At 37.7% G+C, this 19013-nt stretch overlaps 1 protein-coding gene across 1 annotated transcript in view; it reads right to left on the bottom strand.

Moving 5' to 3' along the window:
- Positions 1-7110: 7110 nt before the first annotated feature.
- Positions 7111-19013, bottom strand: part of LOC140227098 (uncharacterized) — a 274166-nt gene continuing 262263 nt past the window's right edge. Inside the window, 3 exon segments of the mRNA XM_072307526.1 lie at positions 7111-7609; positions 9064-9166; positions 13168-13283. Of these exon segments, the coding sequence (XP_072163627.1) occupies positions 7436-7609; positions 9064-9166; positions 13168-13283 (393 nt within the window). The 3' untranslated portion in view covers positions 7111-7435.

Here is a 19013-nt window from a genome sequence, read left to right on the forward strand (position 1 = left end):
TTGTCGCTGGGGCGACAAGACCTCGTATCTACAAAATGTCTAATGTTCAGGAGAGCAAAAAAAAAACCCCAAAACATGGCAGCCAAAGCACCATATCAAATGGGATAAACTTTCCTTTGACATGCCATGGTGGCTTCATTTTGGGGGTAAGACAGCTAGGATTTGGACAGGACATCACCTGATTATCTGACCATTAATAAAAAAAAAAGTCATTTTCACAATTTCAGACACAAGATCTTGTCACCCCAGCGACGATATGCAACTTGCATGTTTTTGTTTGACATGTATATACATGAGCTATTCATTACACACAGTTTTTGACTTTCTAAACGAAGTGTCTTTTGAAAATAAGTCATTCCACAGACCATAAATTCAAATCGACACTATACAATATCAGGATCTATAGGGTTGCAAAACAAACAATACCAGTATCTATAGGGTTGCAAAACAAACAACACCAGTTTGCACTTTATAAGTTCCTGTAAAAGGAGGATTGCTTAGTGTATGTTCCTACATAATCCTGGTTGTCAGAAGCTTGTAATTTGCCTTGCATCAGTGAATTTATAATGATCAAAGAATAGTGGCTGAATAGTGGCTGCTACTTTGATATCTTTGTTGATTTACAGTTTCATATTTTCATTATAGTCAAACCTGCCTTCTCAATCACCTGTCCACAACAGCCACATGGAATATATGGCCACTAAAATCTCCTGAAAGTGCCTAGCAACCATCCGTTCAACACAGCTGGTGGCCACCAATTTTGTATTCCACTGTACAAAGCAGCAATGGACCTATACAGAGAGCTGCAAGCATGGCTGATAATTTCAGCATGTTTTTCTTCTATGCAGCTGTGCTGGTCATGCATAGCAGACAGTTCAATGATCACCACTGCTGCACTCACCCACCATTCAGGCAAAGTAATGTACTTGCAAAAAGCTTGTTTTGCTGTAGGCAGCTAATGTGCAATAACACAATCAATAAGATCATTTTTCAGTGTATGAAACATGTGCATAATCATACACATAGATGTAACCGTTATATAAATACAGATGTACTCATATATACATCAAAACAATGATAATACATGTACATGAATGTGATACACACAAAATATTGGGTACCTGTCTATGACAGGTACTCTTCATCTCCCTTGGGTGGCCACGAAAGACAGGTTTGACTGTAGTTATCTACACTTTTAGTCTGTAATTTCTACAACTATAGTGTATACTACCAAGCATTACAACGTAGCTTCTACACTCCATAGGAACACAACATTGTTCAACTAGCAAGGGATAGGTAGAGGTCTGCATGTCACTAACAGGAACATGTGTAGGAATCTCCTCCAGAGGCAATACAAAACAACTGTACCATTATTCATGCAGCCTGCCATTTTGTACTGGATTTGAAATTCTTTTCTTCTGCCACACTGATAATTCCTACTGAAGAAATATGTATACTTTGCTTGTATGCTTCAGAGAAAACAATGGAGATAATTCTTACAATACCCTACATTGAAGTACATTCATCTAAGTCTTTAGAAATGCAAAACTTGATATAAATCACCATCAAGCATAATGCCTTCATTAGGTTGTTCAAATTTCAACCAGATTTTTTTTTTTTTTTTTTGCATTTTAACACTAATGCATATGATACTTCAACTTACTGACCACAAATTCTGACATGACTTATCACTCTATTATACAATGATTGAAAGACAGCAGTGCATATAAACTACATCCTACAATATTAGAACATTGTGACAGGCATAAAGGCCACATTTCCACTCAAAATTTTATGTATGTAGATTACACACTCCTTCTAGCAGTTCTGAGGTGCAGGGAATACACCACCAAGACTGTTCTGAAAAACACATGGCACTCAACTCTATGTTCTAACCAATCAAATTTTCATTATTTACATTCTAATTCAGTTTTCAATTACATACAATATTTTGAAGTTGCTGAGTTGCTGACATACAACAGCAAAGCTGGTACTCATTGTTGAAGTAGGCAATGGAGAAAAATAAGCTGGTGTGCACACTAAGTGCTGTTTATAAGGGTTCTGACACATGAAAATAAGTAAGATGTGTGACTATTAAGATAATGTTCACCTTAATTTAGACATCAAACACAAACTATGACAGCAGTAATGATGATAGAGATATGGCAAGAATAAAAAAAAAATGGTCACTTTCTTAGCAAAGTCACATCACAACTGTAGTAATATGGCAGCATATGCCACATCAACTTAGCAGGTTTGTAACATGCTACTGACAAGATATATCAAAGGATATGGTGTCTTCCAGCAAAATTTCCAGATGTCCAAAAAGGGACAATGTAGTAAGGGGATATGTATGCTCACAGGTGTAAGCTTTCTCACCATATGCATTTTGCTAATTTCACAGTTTTCTGCAGACATATATTTGAATAACTGGTTCCTTTGTAATGACACTAACTGTAAGATAAGTCACTGCCACATGCTGTCTGAACTGTTCACAGTTTTGCTGACAAAAACTTGCGTGGTATATTGTGACATTAGAGTCAGTGTCTATTCTCATGTTACAGACTTTTTTCATTGACACTTATATTTCAGATACCTTCCCCAGATTGAGTTACAGTGACTTTATATTGAAATAACTTTTACAGTAATTTTTACCTTCATTTACTGTATGTACTACCTATTTAATCTGTCTTCTACCGGGGACTTTGTTATCAATGTTTTAGATCATCACATACGAGGCAAGGCAACTACGAGTAAAGCAGTTGGAAAATTACAATGCAGATAATAGGTCTATGAAAGTAAGCATTATCATGTTCTTTTTTAATTCAGGAAGCAATGAAATCCTGATAAAGAGTAAAGTCAAATCCAATATATATTTGATTGTATACCAGTATCTACAGTTTTAAACTTCTCTATTTCAGTCAAATTTCAATGGGAATATGAAAAAGTTGTAGTGATTCTGTTAAGGTCAATAGTCAAGCATAAAATGGGTAAAGCCCTGTAACAGGCAAGCCCAATCAGTCATCAGTTGTATGTCCTCCAGGGTAGCAAGGAGTTTTGGTAGTCTTCAGAAGACAGTTAGCAACAAGTTATGTGAGCACTTGATCAGTCAGATTTTGATTCAGTGGCATCATAGACCTTCACCAGTAAATAAGGACGAGAGCAAAATTTTCTTCTCTTTTATTGGCAATGACTAATTGCTAACTGGCCTTTGATTGGTTTGGGAATTCCTTTAGCAGTATGGCTTCAGAAGGACTATAAACATCCCCCAAAAACTGCTGTTCCCTTTATACACCAGGACTATACAGGTTGGGAACATCAATTTCTGCACTGTCTTGTTTCCAAACTAGGATACCCAGGACAGCGCCAAAAGCTGCTGCTCTCTTTCCACACTGGGACTATACAGGTCGGTAACAACAGTTTCAGCACTTGTTTCTGGTCTAGGATCGGACAACTAATCCCCAAGCTAACTCCTTGCACAGTAAACTATATTCTAAAAGCTCAATGGCAATATGATAAACATACAGTAACTATTCTTGATAACTCTACTGTCCTATGATTGACTTGTAGAAATGTTCATTCTTTCAATGAGCCTATGGGTCTGGAATCATTTACTCTCCCTGACTGCAACTACTGCACTGTCAACTGGTGTGTTTTAGTGGGCTGTCATGCTTCCATTAGTTTTATGCACTTACCAGTAGGGTCTGGAGTATCATCATTCCAGAAGCCAATTTGTTTCACTCTTGTACCCACTCTTCAATGTATAATAAAAAGTCTGGCACCTCCTACTTACATACTCTCGGCAAATGACTTCACTGCAACAATCCTCCAAGTCTAGTTTACGCTACAATCTGCTAAGGGGAAACCTTCATTAAGGTTCAAAGATAACATGAATTTCACAATGCATCAGCTGTTAGCAATCAAGAAGAAGCCATCCATTCACTAAACTATGCAATAAAGATATTGCCCCTAGGCACTATACTTGGATGAAATGAATTTACATAGAGCTTTTATGTTCACTGTGGCTGCTGAGGGAGCAATATGCTCGTAAGCCTCCACAGGACCAACAGCTTTCAGACCTCTCTGAAGGACTGTGCAGTGAGGAGACTGTGCCTTGCCTTCGGACAGAGCACTTGTGCAAGGGGAATTGAACCAGGAACCTAATGATTGATATTTGGTGGGCTTATCCTGAGAGCCACATCAGCTCTAGCTAATAATCTAGCTAAAAATAAAACAGAAGCTAATAGACCTAAAAAAGTCAATTGCCATCATGAATGTAATAATTAAGCACTGGTCATTGACAGTCCTTGAAATCATCCCTGCAAAGCAAGTAAACAGTTATACCACATATCAATGTCTGATAACTAAATCTCTCCCCCACAACCTCAAGGAAAAAAACGCCCCCACAACCTCAAGGATCACATTTTTCATGCTGAAGTACCCTCTCTCACTGACAATTCTTCTCCTTTACAGCATGGCACATTAAAATGTTCAGCCAGTAGGTGCATCATTTGTAGTATACAAATCCATGAGAGTGACTCTTTCACCAGCAGCTCTACCGGCCTCTCTCACCACACAAAGGGCAACATCACTCGTACTACCACTAATGTCGTGTATCTCATCACTTGCAGAGTTTGTAGGATCCAGTATGTTGGGGAAACCAAGACAACACTCTAAAGACGCTTCTACGGACACAGATCTACTGCCAACACAGCCAAGCTTTATACTCCAGTGGGCCACCATTTCAATCTTCCCAATCATTCCATCACTGATATGACTCTACAGGGCATTGAATCTTTAGGCACTCGTCTAGACACAGTCAGAACCAGCAGAGACAAGCTCTGGATGAAATGACTTCACACCATCCAACCCCATGGCCTCAACATCCAGGAGGGAAATGACTAACCACCTTTATATATATTATATTATATATTACATTTTAACATTATTATTATCATTATTATTCTCTTTTCTATTTCTAATTTCAGTTTGTTCTTTCTTTGCGCTTTTCCAATTGCAGACCCTTTTATTCCCAATTGATTCCTTCCTCTAGTCTCTTTTATACAGCCTTTTTCCACGTACACATACACACACTTGGTTTTGTTTGTTTACATATATGTGTGCTTATTATGCCTATGCCTGCTTATCAACATACAATGTATTACAATTTTCTCTCCCTCGCATGTTGTGTTCCCCCCTTTTTCATATGTGCTTTATTTTATTTCTTTTATCAATATCTTTATCATTATTGTTATTATAATTATCATTATTATCATTACTGTGTGTGTATACTGTAAAAGTGGACATTTTCGCGGTGTTGAAATTTTCGCGTATTTCGCGCAACCATAAACTAGCGCAAAAATAAAAGCATGTGAATATTTTTGCATGCCACATGTTCCAGTGGTTGGTGTCTTGATTCTGCGGAATTAAAAACATGCAAAACTCTTCTCACCCGGTCAAGAGCAAAAAATTAGTTGTGCAAAAATACCCACTTCTACAGTATATACTTTGATATGTTTGATTACTTTCATTTTGTTGCCTCCTCCTGGTATACCTTTTCAGGGCTCACTGTTTGCTCAGCCCCCCTTCCCCTTGCTGTTGCTATTTCACTCTTTGCCTTTCTTTATCCATCTGTTGTTCCTCATCTTCTTTGATGTTGCCTCCCTATTCATCCTTTTCCTTCAATGGTTGCCCCCATGGTCCTCAGGGTCATCACTGACTCTCCTCTGCCTTTTGTCTGTCCACCCTCCTGCTCTAATCTCCCTCCCTTTACCTGTTGGGCATCTTGCCTGTGACCTCCCACTCTCTCCTTTGTTTTCTTTGTTCTGTGTACCCAGCCTGTCCCTGACTGTTCTTGTTGTGTGAAGTCCTTATTATGTGATTGCTTTCCCTGCCTGTTTGTCATTTTGCCTCTGACGAAGATTCTGCTAGGATCGAAAGCTCAGGCCCCTTTTGACTCCAACTAAATCTCTTGTAAACAGGGGAATACAGTTGGCAGTTGTCATTGGTAGCAGTTGTTCTTATAGTCCCAAAGAAGTCAAATATCAATTCTAAATGATTCACGACTGAGGCTAATACCCCCATCTCACTAGATGACCATCTGCTATGATCCTAAAAAAGATTGATAAAGCATGATATATCGCGGCTTCTCCATCTATTTTGAGCGTTTCTGAAGCGTCCAGGCTCACCACCATCATTGTCACCACAAAATTTTGAACATGTCCAAACTTCCTTAGTAAGAGCACAGAGGTTTCAAAGCACATCACAATTGCCAACATCAAAAGCAGCATATTTGTAGCCTCAACATAGCAGCAATTCCCAAATTGTAAATTGAGTGCACTGAAAGCAGCTCCCATTGCCTGTGTTTTTAGACCCATTTTTGAGATGATACAACTACACTGCTTCAGCTTACAACACGATTGCCTTACATCCAGCAAGCTTCAAACTGCTTCTGCCACAACACTACATTCTTTGGTTGTCATTACACATGCTTTCATCCTGCTTCAGGCGTTCATGCTGAGCTAGTGCTGAGCTAGGTGCTGATTTGATGATGATTGTGCAATGACCATCTGTAATGCTATAAATGACCATGGCGACAGTGGCGATTTAACACGTGCTCAGCAGATTACAAGAAGCCAGTCTCGCTTTTCATTTCTGGGCTCCACTATTCTCAAAATCTCAACATTCCTGTTTCTATCCTCACCATCCCTTCCATGGTTGCTATGATTGCCTTCTTGTTGAGATGAGGGCCTTAAGGCAAATATGGACAGGAAATAGTTACCCACAACTTGTGAAACTTTTGCTGAAAGTAATTACAAAAAAAGGCACTTTTTCTTTCCACACTGAACTGAATCTTTATGAAACATGCAATCTGTTCTCTTTGCTCTTGGTAATGGAAAGAAGCAGAGTTGAAGAAAAAGAGGCAAAAGTAAAAATGGCAGGAATGATTTCGTGTTACCATGACATTCTTTTCTGGAATGAAATCACACACAAAATGATCTGCAGTATAATGATTTGCAATTAAGTCACATCTAGGCTAAAGAACATTTTATCTGATTCACTGTCCAAACCTTATATTACAAGTAAGAATGTCACATAAAATTTACCGCACACATGGCTCAAATTATCACAAACTTTATTGCACAGATATTCATTTTTCTCTTGAAACATTGATTGAAGTGGGTAACACATTTAAACCACTAATTGTTTCATTTATGGTCACCAACAAAAAAAAGTACTGGTCCATTGTTAAAAGAAACTGCATTTTGTGTAATTGTGATTTGGGTAAGAAGGGCACCAGTACATTCATCAGCTGAGAATGCTTCAGACCACACATAGAAATAGCATGATTACACATCTTGGACCGTCGAATCAAGTTTGTAGGATGAATATGATGGCAAAAATCTTGCTCTGAAAGTATCATTCAGCATCCCAATCAGTTCCATGGTCCAAAATGGTCCCCAGAGTGTGGCGGTAGGTTGCTGCTCCCAGATGCTACAGACTTGGAGGTACTCCCAGCTGGCATATTGGATGTGGTGAAGGATAAGTCCTTAACACACCCCTCCTCTAGGTCCTGCATGGTGATTAGGATTTGGAAACATGATTATGGCTAATGACAAGAAATAAGAAATTATTACAATAAACATGTAATTTCAACTGAACAACCAAAGTCACCACTACCAGCATTCCAGATTCGTCTACTGATTTGTTGTTATTGTTGTTGCTGTAGGGGGTAAAATAAGACCATATGAATATTTCATTAGAATTCCACAACTCGATCTCATTTGTAAAAGGAAAATAAATACATTCTGTGTGAGAGTCAGAAGATGAACTCTGAAATTCCAATATGCTAGATGCAGAAGCAGAGAGTGAATGATATATTCAATAACATAAAACCATGTTTTCCAGTAAGTGATGCCTGAAGTTCAAATAGATAAAAAATATAACATTAAGATTTAAGAATATTTTTGCTTGAGCAGCAGCAGCACAGAGGAAAGTTAGCTTCAAGGGTTTGCCCATTAACCTCCCACTGACACTAACGGAGATAGATCACAAAGTTCTGCTGGGAGTTACTCACTGCAGTGGCTTATGTGTGCATTGATGCTTTTCAATGCAGCACTGTAATGTACACTGCAGAGGTACAGGTGTGGGTTCCATAGAGCTCTATGCGTGGATACTATGATTGTGTGCCTGATGTGCATGTTGCATGTATGCACTGCATGTAAACTGGAATATAGTGCAGCGATCTTTTGTCAATTTGTCTTTTTATGCTCTTCCCAAAGCAAAGAAAGTAGATGAATATATGTCAGAAAAAAAAATCAGGTTTTGTATGTTATATTAACTGGAATTGTATTCATATTATTTAGACTGTTTGTAGTTGCCTGTCAAATTCTTTTATCTCTTTAAGTAGTGTATAATATGACATTTATTTGTACTGAATGTTAATAATAAGTGAATAAAATGTCTTTGTGAGAACAAAAATATTAGCATTTTAACCTGACCTCTGACCTTTGACCCAATGACCCATTATTCCCCGAGACTAACATTGTCAGGCAGTACATGCATATGTAGGTCCTACTATGTTTCATGAAGATACCCTTAGCCATTTCCAAGATATGGAGAAAAAAGTAAATTTTAGCATTTTCATCTGACTTTTAACCTTTGACCCTATGGCCCAAAGTTTTACCTAGAGAATTGTAATCTGGTAATGTGCCTGTATGCACCAACTTTCTTAAAAAAATACCTTAAGGCATTGCATGGATGTGGGGTAAATAGTGAAACTTTGAGAATTTGACCTTGACCTTGACCTTTAACCTTGAGTATGTGCACCCAAAGGTTGATAGGCACAACTTCATCCACTCATACATTATATATGCCAAGTTTCAGTAGGATACCTCAAATGGTTTTTAAATTATGCTCTCCACAAATATGATTATGGATGGATGGAAGGTGGATGGACAATGGGGTTGGAGAGAGAATCTACTGTGCTTTACAAAATTTCAGATTGCCATGGTTGTCCCAGAGAGATGTCCAGAGTACAAACAGTGTACCATCATGACCCACCTGCCCAGGTGGTGGAGCCTTCTTTTCACCTGACACACAAGTTTCTAGCATCTGTTGGTCTACCAGGTCAGTGTTCTGTCTGTCTCCAAGGCCAGTGTTCTGTCTGTACACAAACACATACCATAACAAGGTTTGGCATGAAAAGATGTGACAAACTGTGAGAATTTGCAGTATCTACAATTGCACTACAGTACATATCATTAAGGTGAGGTTTGTGTCAATAAATAGAGCAAGATCAGAAGAACACAATGGTACATGTTTCATTAAAATTGGACCCAACAGAAAAAAAGTTATGGAATTGTAAAGTTTCTAATATTTTCTCAAATCACCTCATTAATCCTGTCTTGGAATGCACACAAATCTTCATTAATTTCCCCTTGTGACATGAAATCTGTGATAATGAAACATTTCTTTCCTAGGAAGGTATTGTGAAAGGAAGAATATAGATGCCGTATTCACCACATAATTGAGAATATCGGTTTAATGACATATGCCTCTTAGAAACATTTCCAGTGCACACTATTTTCACTGGATAATTGGGCACAGACCTTCGATATTGTAAAGAAAACTGGACATGTATATTTTTTCAAGTGATTTCATCTTTTTTTTTTTCATATTTTACCAAAAAAGCTACCAAAAACCAATCAACACAACTTTTCAAAGATTACCTTTCAGTTGCTGTTTATATATCAATAAGTGTAGTTACAGAGCAAGTCTTAGACAAGTCAGTTTAGTGATATCCATCTTTGAATTTCAAAATCACTAACTCAAGCTATTTTATACTTTGTGACGCTTCACTGTGTGCAAGGGGCAGGCTAGTTCGAATGTTTGATTAAACATTGACAACACAAGTAGTCCTACAGCTGCACTCATTCATACGCAAAAGTACTACAAAACAATGTAGTTGGCCAGAGCTCAGTAACATGTCAAGAAAGCTACAATCAAATACAAGTCAGGAAAATCCAAAGCTGACCAGATTTCATTATGAATAGTATTAATTTCTCTTTGACATGAATTTGATGGTAACTTTTCATGATTGAAAAGGCTGAGCTTTTTAGAACTACATAAATATAATTGGTGATTGAACAAACCTTCCCCTCATGTTTCCACATTGATTTAGGTAATCAATGCTCATGGATATGGATCTATATGGAACATTGTACATGCCCAAGAAAGAAATACATTGGTAAGCCATGCAAGAAAAATTAAGAAGGTCCCTTAAAAAGAAAGAAAAAAAAAATGAGCATGTCAGGAATCTCTTCCCTCCAAGTTCTGTCTATTGTGTTCACACATTAACCCGTTGAGGATGGTTTGATTTTTGCTACATGCATCTCCCATAGATCTTGCCCGAGTACACTCGTGACTCATCCTCAATAGTAACGTAAATATGCAGTTCCGAGAGCATCCAAGTGCTAAACTTGGAAAAACAGACCCATGACATTCTTAAAGATAATAAAAAGTTTTGGTACCTCAAAAGTTTCCCTGAATTTCCCTGTGTCAGGTTAAAGTACCTTTCATATAACTAACACTGTGAGACTTACTCGCCCCAAAGTGTTCTCATTTCTTAGTAATCATGCAATTAACTGCGACCAGCAGTCCCATACGCATAGTGACCAGTAGCCCCATACGCATAGCGTAATGGGGCTTCGCATTGTAGCATTCAGGATCATGACAGATTTAGTATCGCGGGTGAATATCAACTTAAAATTCAAAAAATTCTTCAATTTGAAGACTTACCAATTAAGTTGAAGTCTTGAAAACAGGCTTTGGGCAACGTTTGGTTCTGACAATAGTCCCTTTCTGTTCGAATTGATGACTGAATGTGACTCTGTCGAGAGGACCTTGGGAGAGCTACATACACTGATTACTATGGCCAGCGCATACGCACACATCACATGCGAACAAATTTCAAATCTATGAACGGATAAGATGTTTGTGTGCGCATGGCTGGCCGTCAATTCAGTGTAGCTCTCCCAAGGTCCTCTCGACCGAGTCACATTCAGTCATCAATTCGAACAGAAAGGGACTACTGGCAAAACCAAACGTTGCCCGAAGCCTGTTTTCAATACTTCAGCTTAACTGGTAAGTCTTCAAATTGAAGAAATTTTGGATTTTAAGTTGATATTTACCCGCGATACTAAATCTGTCACGATCCTGTAAGCTACAATGCGAAGCCCCATTTAGCTATGCGTATGGGGCTGCTGGTCGCAGTTAGCTACTCAGTATAAGCGTATGGGGCTGCACGCTGGTGGTCGCAGTTATCATGCAATAATGGTTTCGTACAATACGTGTACTACCTCGCCGCCGTACGGTGGCTCTGGTACAAAACCATTATTGCATGATTACTAAGACATGAGAGCACTTTGAGGCGAGTAAGTCTCACAGTGTTAGTTATATGAAAGGTACTTTAACCTGAAACACAAACTAAGACAAGGAAATTCAGGGAAACTTTGGAGGTAATACCAAAACTTTATATTATCTTTGACAACAATACACGTTTCTCAAATGGGGTTTTCTGCAAAATATAGTTAAGATGTTATGTTTCTAGACCTAGAAATAGTATTCAGACAGTTCAATCATATTGAAAGTTATCAATGGAAATATCTGATCATATATATATTTTTTTTTTTTTTGGGGGGGGGGGGACATACTGTATTATCATTGCATGAGTGAATGGTGCATGCTCATTGTGAAATTGGGCACCTAACTTCAAACGAGCCATTTTTTTTTTTAAACTCCCAGCCTATCATGATTATACTGTGAGTACTGTATAATGTACACTAAAAAATGCCATTTCCTGATATTTCCTCTGTACAAGTTGCAATGTTATCCTATACTACTCTTATGAGATTTGTTATAATGATTCATGGGCTTTATGGCCATTCTCTGTTGGTCAGGTTTAATGAGTACAGCTCCTGTGGAAGCACCACATTTGTGGAAACAGATCACCTTTGACATATACCAACAATGTGACTTTTTAAGACATGATAGTATACCGTATATGCCATATACACTCAACCAAAAAAGTAAGTTCCCCCTTGCATTTTTGGATATATCTCAAAAAGTATTTTACCCATTTTCATAATTCAAACGGGAATGGATAGGGAATTTTATTACTCATAGTATGAATGGCATATCATTGCCACCAGATATCATTATTGGTGTGAAAAAATGCACTTTATGTCAAAATGCGTGGAAAAAAAAAGGTTACACTTTAGTGATTTGCATTGACTTTTACACAAATATTTGGTTGGCACTTCTTGGCAGATCTTTGACCTCTCCAGTTTTCTAAAACTTTGCTCTAAGTTTCCTTATGGCATTGGGGGAAACCACTAGTCTCCTGGCCACCTTCTTAACCGGAACCACCGGAACCACCTTCTTAACCGGAACTTCAAACAGCTCTCCCTCGTTCAAAAATTTGCAGATGCGGCATGACGCAAAATGGCCATAAGCACATTAATGTGATCAACCCGAATTGGAATTAAAAAGCACATGGCTTCGACCAACATCTTCATATTGAAGAGGCCATTTGTTTAAAGAGTATGCATAACATTTGTTTGATAGGGAAGCACAATGTACCTGAAGAAATTCCTGAGAATTACATAACAATTAAAAAAGGTCATTTGCTAACTTGCAAAGGAAATGTACACAATATGCTTCATATAACCTCAAGTGCAACTTTTCTTCCCATGCATTTTGACATAAAATGCATTTTTTCACACCAATAATGATATCTGGTGGCAATGATATGGCATTCATGTTATGAGTAATAAAATTCCCTATCCATTCCCGTTTGAATTATGAAAGTCAGTAAAATACTTTTTAAGATATATCAAAAAATGCTAGGGGAAACTTACTTTTTCGGTTGAGTGTATTTAGTGAGTTTAATTTTTCATTTGCGTCTGTGGGTACAGTACTGAACGAGGAAATATGTGTGTGCATGTCACATCTCTATAGGGATTCAAAGGAAATATTTTCATATGTTTTTAAATTCAAGGACAAAGGTAAAAACCTCACGAAATATTGGGTGTATACATCACAGTATGAATGAACAGAAATGCCTTTCCTGTTAATTTCTGATTTGTTTGCTTTGTTGTTTTTTACCTTGAGTGGCCTGCACTTCCTTCTGAGGAAGGCTTGACTTTCCTTTCTTTTTTTCCTTTCCCTCCACCTTGGTCTTCCTCAATTTGCACCACAAAGTCACCAGAGTAATAGCTTCCCTGCAATATAGAACACACATGATGGTAATGATGCTGCATAACCAGGACATTTACAAGTACTACAAAACTAAGGCTATGGTTACTACCCCCCAAATCAGCCTGTTTGGCAGCCAGGCAGCACTTTTTTAGGCAATTTCACCTGGGCATTGCTCGGATTACTGCTGAAGTTTTACCATGGGGTCAAAATTCTAGTGCTGCCTGCCCACTTCTCATTCACCACATAAGATAAACTTGGTGCCCAGGTGGTATCTGCCAGGGTACTGACCTAATCCCGACATCTCAGTTGAGTAGTGATTTAGGTAAAGAATCAAATCTGCTATTAAATTGACCGTTGAGTGGTTGCTGTCTGGTCGCTGCCAGGGGATTGGTCAATAACTGGTTGGCAGTTCAAAACAGACCATCATCTGGGTGGCATCTGCTTTACTTGAACTTCTACTTGAGCTCAGGCTATGCCAGAGCCAGTGGTATAATGTATATGAGTTTATGAGGCAACTGAAACTAATAGCAAGAACTTCAGCCCAAGGCTAAGCCTAAGGCCAAAAGTTTCTATGTGGTCACCTCAACAGCAAACTATTGGGATAGCTTTCTTGAAAAGAGAGTGAAGTCGGATATGAGTAAAGACAGAGTGCTAAAATTGTTCTTCTGGAGACTATAAATTCCTGCCATTTTCACACTACTTACTAGTGCTTATAAGCACTGCATGTTCTTTGTGCATGTTGTGTAAATGCCTGTAAGACCCACAGCAATCATCAAGCTGGAAGGAGGAAAGGTTGATTTTTTTGCCTATTTTTTTTTTTTTAAATCAGAATTCATTCATTTAGAGTAATCAAATACTAATTTACCCATGGGAGACTCACCAAAACACCCTGTGTTGGTCAAATTGTAGCTTTGTCAGACTTGTGGATTTCAGTAATTGCTTGAATTATAGGAATGAAGGTTATGTGCAGTTTTCTCTGGTCTAGGACATTGTTGAGTTCAAAGCTGGTTGCAGCCAGACAGCAAGGCCACATGCGCTACTGCTTGTGCTGCAGCTGTGCTATCCTAGCTGGATTGAATCTCTAGCAGACGTTTAGCCTGATCTTCACTCTGTGTTTTCATGTCAGTACAAATTATATGTGAAAGTGCTGGAATCACGGAAATTACATCTCAGCTGCACAGTAGACCTCGCCTAAGTCGACATCACATAAGTCGACAACTCGCTTAAGTCGACACAATAAAAAAGTCCCGATTTTTGCCTTTGTTATTCCTTGAAAATTTCCTCATCTCAATAGTCGACATTTATAAGTCGACAACTCGCGTAAGTCGACCTGATTTTTCAGTGCCAACTGAGCTGAAATACGTGTTAATTCCCTCGTCTAAGTCGACATAATTTTTCGCTCAAAATCATATCGCCATTCTCTGAAAAAGAATTGTTTTCCTGCTCTGATTCGCTGCGTTTCTACTCGGTAATTCGCTAGTGTATGGCGCGGTAGCGTTCGCGCCATGCGTCCATTGTCTTGTATGCCAGAATATATAGGACATACACTCATTTACACTGGAGCAATATGTAGTACCCAAGACAGTTCACTTTACCCCTTTTCTCCCTCTTGTTTTTCTCAAAACGCACAAATTTTGTACACTTGTCCCAATGTCCCAGTAGGTATTCATTATCCGAACATGAAATAGGTGTTTTTGTAAATCCGAATATTCTAACGTTGATTATTCCGAAGCGGTATTAAAACCAGGGCCCTTTCTAAAAAGATGTATTACAATACAACTAATAATGCAACTCAAAAAATCAAATGCAGGTGTATCAAATCACACGTAACTTTTGCATTTAAACGCAAGTGCGTTGCTGAAAAGACTTGCGTTTGATAATCATACGAAACTAGAAAATAATTGTACGAACCTAAAACTCAATTGCATTTAAACGCAACTCTAAAAATCAAATGCAAGTCCATCATGTCACACGTAACGCTGTATCTAAACGCAAGTGCGTTGCAGAGAAGACTTGGGGTTTTTGTACGAAACTAGAAACTGCGTTTAAATACATCTCTATACATCAAATCACACGGAACGCTGAAAAGACTTGCGTTTGATAATCACACGAAACTAGAAAATTGTAGGAAACTTAAACTCAACTGCGTTTAAACGCAACACTAAACATCAAATGCAAGTCCATCAAATCGCACGGAACGCTGAAAGACTTGCGTTTGATAATCATACGAAACTAGAAAATTGTAGGGAACTTTTTTTATAACTCAATTGCATTTAAACGCAACTCTAAAAATCGAATGCAAGTCCATCATGTCACATGTAATGCTGTATTTAAACGCAAGTGCGTTGCAGAGAAGACTTGCGGTTTTTGTACTGAACTATAAGAAACTGTGTTTAAACGCATCTCTAAACATCTACGGAAGTGTGTTATTGTTGAAAAGACTTGCATTATTTTTCATTTCGTAAACAAAATTACAAATTAAATGCAACTCTGAAAATCAAATGCAAGTCTATCAAATCACACGGAACGCTGAAAAGACTTGCGTTTGAAAATCATACGATACTAGAAAATTGTAGAGAACTTTTTTTATAACTCAATTGCGTTTAAACGCAACTCTAAAAATCAAATGCAAGTCCATCAACGTAATGCTGTATTTAAATGTTAGAGTGTGCAGAGAAGACTTGCGGTTTTTGTACGAAACTATAAGAAATTGCGTTTAAACGCATCTCTAAACATCTACGGAAGTGTGTTATTGTTTAAAAGACTTATCGTAAGCAAAATTAAGAAATTAAACGCAATTCTGAAAATCAAGTCCATCAAATCACACGGTACGCTGAAAAGACTTGTGTTTGATAATCACAAAACTAGAAAATTGTATGAAATGTTGCGAACACTGAAAAGACTTGCGTTTGATAATCACAAAACTAGAAAATCGTATGAAATTTAAACTCAATTGCGTTTAAACGCAACTCTAAAAATCAAATGCAAGTCCGTCAAATCACAAGCAACGCTGTATTTAAAACGCAACAGCATTGCAGAAAAGACTTGCGGTTCTTGTCCGAAACTAGAAACTGCGTTTAAACACATAAAAATGTACGGAAGTGCGTTATTGTTGAAAAGGCTCGCATCATTTCTAATTTCGTAACGGAACTTTCGCCGTGACCGAACTTAGTCTGCACTTGCAGGGGAAAGACATCGCAACATTTACATGTTTCAAACTACCGAAACGCATGCTGCTTCACCAAATGTCAATGAAAAAAATGATAACGAATTATTGTTAAAGTTGGCTATGCCAAAGTTTTAAATCTCAGTCCAAAGTTAAATTAGTCTGACAATGGTAAGAGGTTTGTTTTTACGAAGGTTATAGTAGTCCGAAAGATGTCGTTTTCAAACAAACTTTTCTGCTTCTTTTTATTTCAGACGGGCCTGCGCCGTACAGAGCGGTAATGTTGCGAATCGGAGCGCGAGAACAATTCATTTTCAGAGTATGGCAATACAAATTTAAGCAGAACAAACATGGCGACTTAGGGAAGGAAAATCACACATATTTCAAGTCAATCGGCACTGAAAAATAATCTCGACAGAATCATGCGAAATCACACGCATATCTTCCCAGCAACACACTTGAATTTAAATCACAAAGTTTAATGCAATTTTGGGGAATTTGCCTTTGATATTTCAAATCAAGTTTAAAACGTTAAGTGTCTAGAAACGGGCCTAGGTTTCTGATCCCGCTCTCTCAAAATCTCTCTAGAGATTTGGGAATTGTGCGTTGTCGTTACTAACCCGCGCAAGATTTAAATGCATGAACTAAAACATTATTGTTGCTCATGTCAGTAGGCATGTTTTGGTGGCAGAAGGAGTAAGATATGGGTAGCAATCCGCATTGTGATCCAAATCTTACTCTGTACAGGGGAAATTAATTTTCATTTATAAGTCGACAAAATGTCGACTTATACATAAAGTGGCATTATCCTTCTTTTTTTTTCTACTTTGTCTTTTTATTCTAGCCTCTGTTGTTTTTGTGCTTTAATCATTTTCTATCATATTCTTAAATTTTCTAATCACCCCTAATAATGTTTGCTACATATGTCTAAATTTGTTTTAAACATAAGTCGACATGTTTTGCTCAGTCCCGATTATGTCGACTTACGCGAGGTTGACTGTAGTACAAAAGTTAGAAAAGTTGGGGTTGCATAAAATGAAAATTGATCTGGAGTGAACACTTGAAGCAGATGATCCGATCAATTAAAAAAACAACTCTTGATCCATTTCATCAGGTCTTTAATACTAGTAAAGGGAACAACTGTGGAATAGAAATGCCAACTTTCATCTTTGACTTATACAAGTATATAAACAATAACATTCTCCTCATGGCTTGCTGCACAATCAGAGAGCGGAATTGATTTCCCATTTTTGTTCCATCATAATAGCTTACAAAAGCTTAAGGCACATAAGACACAACAGAAGATATATAATGTGCAGTATATTGTACCAAATTAAATCCCCAATATATCACAGTGTCAATGCACTGATGAATAGCATGTGGAATTTTGATGCTGTCAGTGAATACAGATAACAATTTTGACACAATGACAATTTTCTGCTTCTTTGGACTGAGATTTAAAACTTTGGCATAGCCAACTTTAACAATAATTCGTTATCATTTTTTTCATTGACATTTGGTGAAGCAGCATGCGTTTCGGTAGTTTGAAACATGTAAATGTTGCGATGTCTTTCCCCTGCAAGTGCAGACTAAGTTCGGTCACGGCGAAAGTTCCGTTACGAAATTAGAAATGATGCGAGCCTTTTCAACAATAACGCACTTCCGTACATTTTTATGTGTTTAAACGCAGTTTCTAGTTTCGGACAAGAACCGCAAGTCTTTTCTGCAATGCTGTTGCGTTTTAAATACAGCGTTGCTTGTGATCCAAATCTTACTCTGTACAGGGGAAATTAATTTTCATTTATAAGTCGACAAAATGTCGACTTATACATAAAGTGGCATTATCCTTCTTTTTTTTCTACTTTGTCTTTTTATTCTAGCCTCTGTTGTTTTTGTGCTTTAATCATTTTCTATCATATTTTTAAATTTTCTAATCACCCCTAATAATGTTTGCTACATATGTCTAAATTTGTTTTAAACATAAGTCGACATGTTTTGCTCAGTCCCGATTATGTCGACTTACGCGAGGTTGACTGTAGTACAAAAGTTAGAAAAGTTGGGGTTGCATAAAATGAAAATTGATCTGGAGTGAACACTTGAAGCAGATGATCCGATCAATTAAAAAAACAACTCTTGATCCATTTCATCAGGTCTTTAATACTAGTAAAGGGAACAACTGTGGAATAGAAATGCCAACTTTCATCTTTGACTTATACAAGTATATAAACAATAACATTCTCCTCATGGCTTGCTGCACAATCAGAGAGCGGAATTGATTTCCCATTTTTGTTCCATCATAATAGCTTACAAAAGCTTAAGGCACATAAGACACAACAGAAGATATATAATGTACAGTATATTGTACCAAATTAAATCCCCAATATATCACAGTGTCAATGCACTGATGAATAGCATGTGGAATTTTGATGCTGTCAGTGAATACAGATAACAATTTTGACACAATGACAATACAGAAAAAGTGAACACAAGATGCGGTACAAAATGAAAATGGATGATAAGCTAATGATCTGAAACATTGCATTTTGCCAGCAATGTTCGGCATGATACACAGTGGCATACAAAAAGA

This window comes from Diadema setosum, chromosome 4, assembly GCF_964275005.1.
Source record: "Diadema setosum chromosome 4, eeDiaSeto1, whole genome shotgun sequence".
NCBI classification, from domain to species: domain Eukaryota; kingdom Metazoa; phylum Echinodermata; class Echinoidea; order Diadematoida; family Diadematidae; genus Diadema; species Diadema setosum.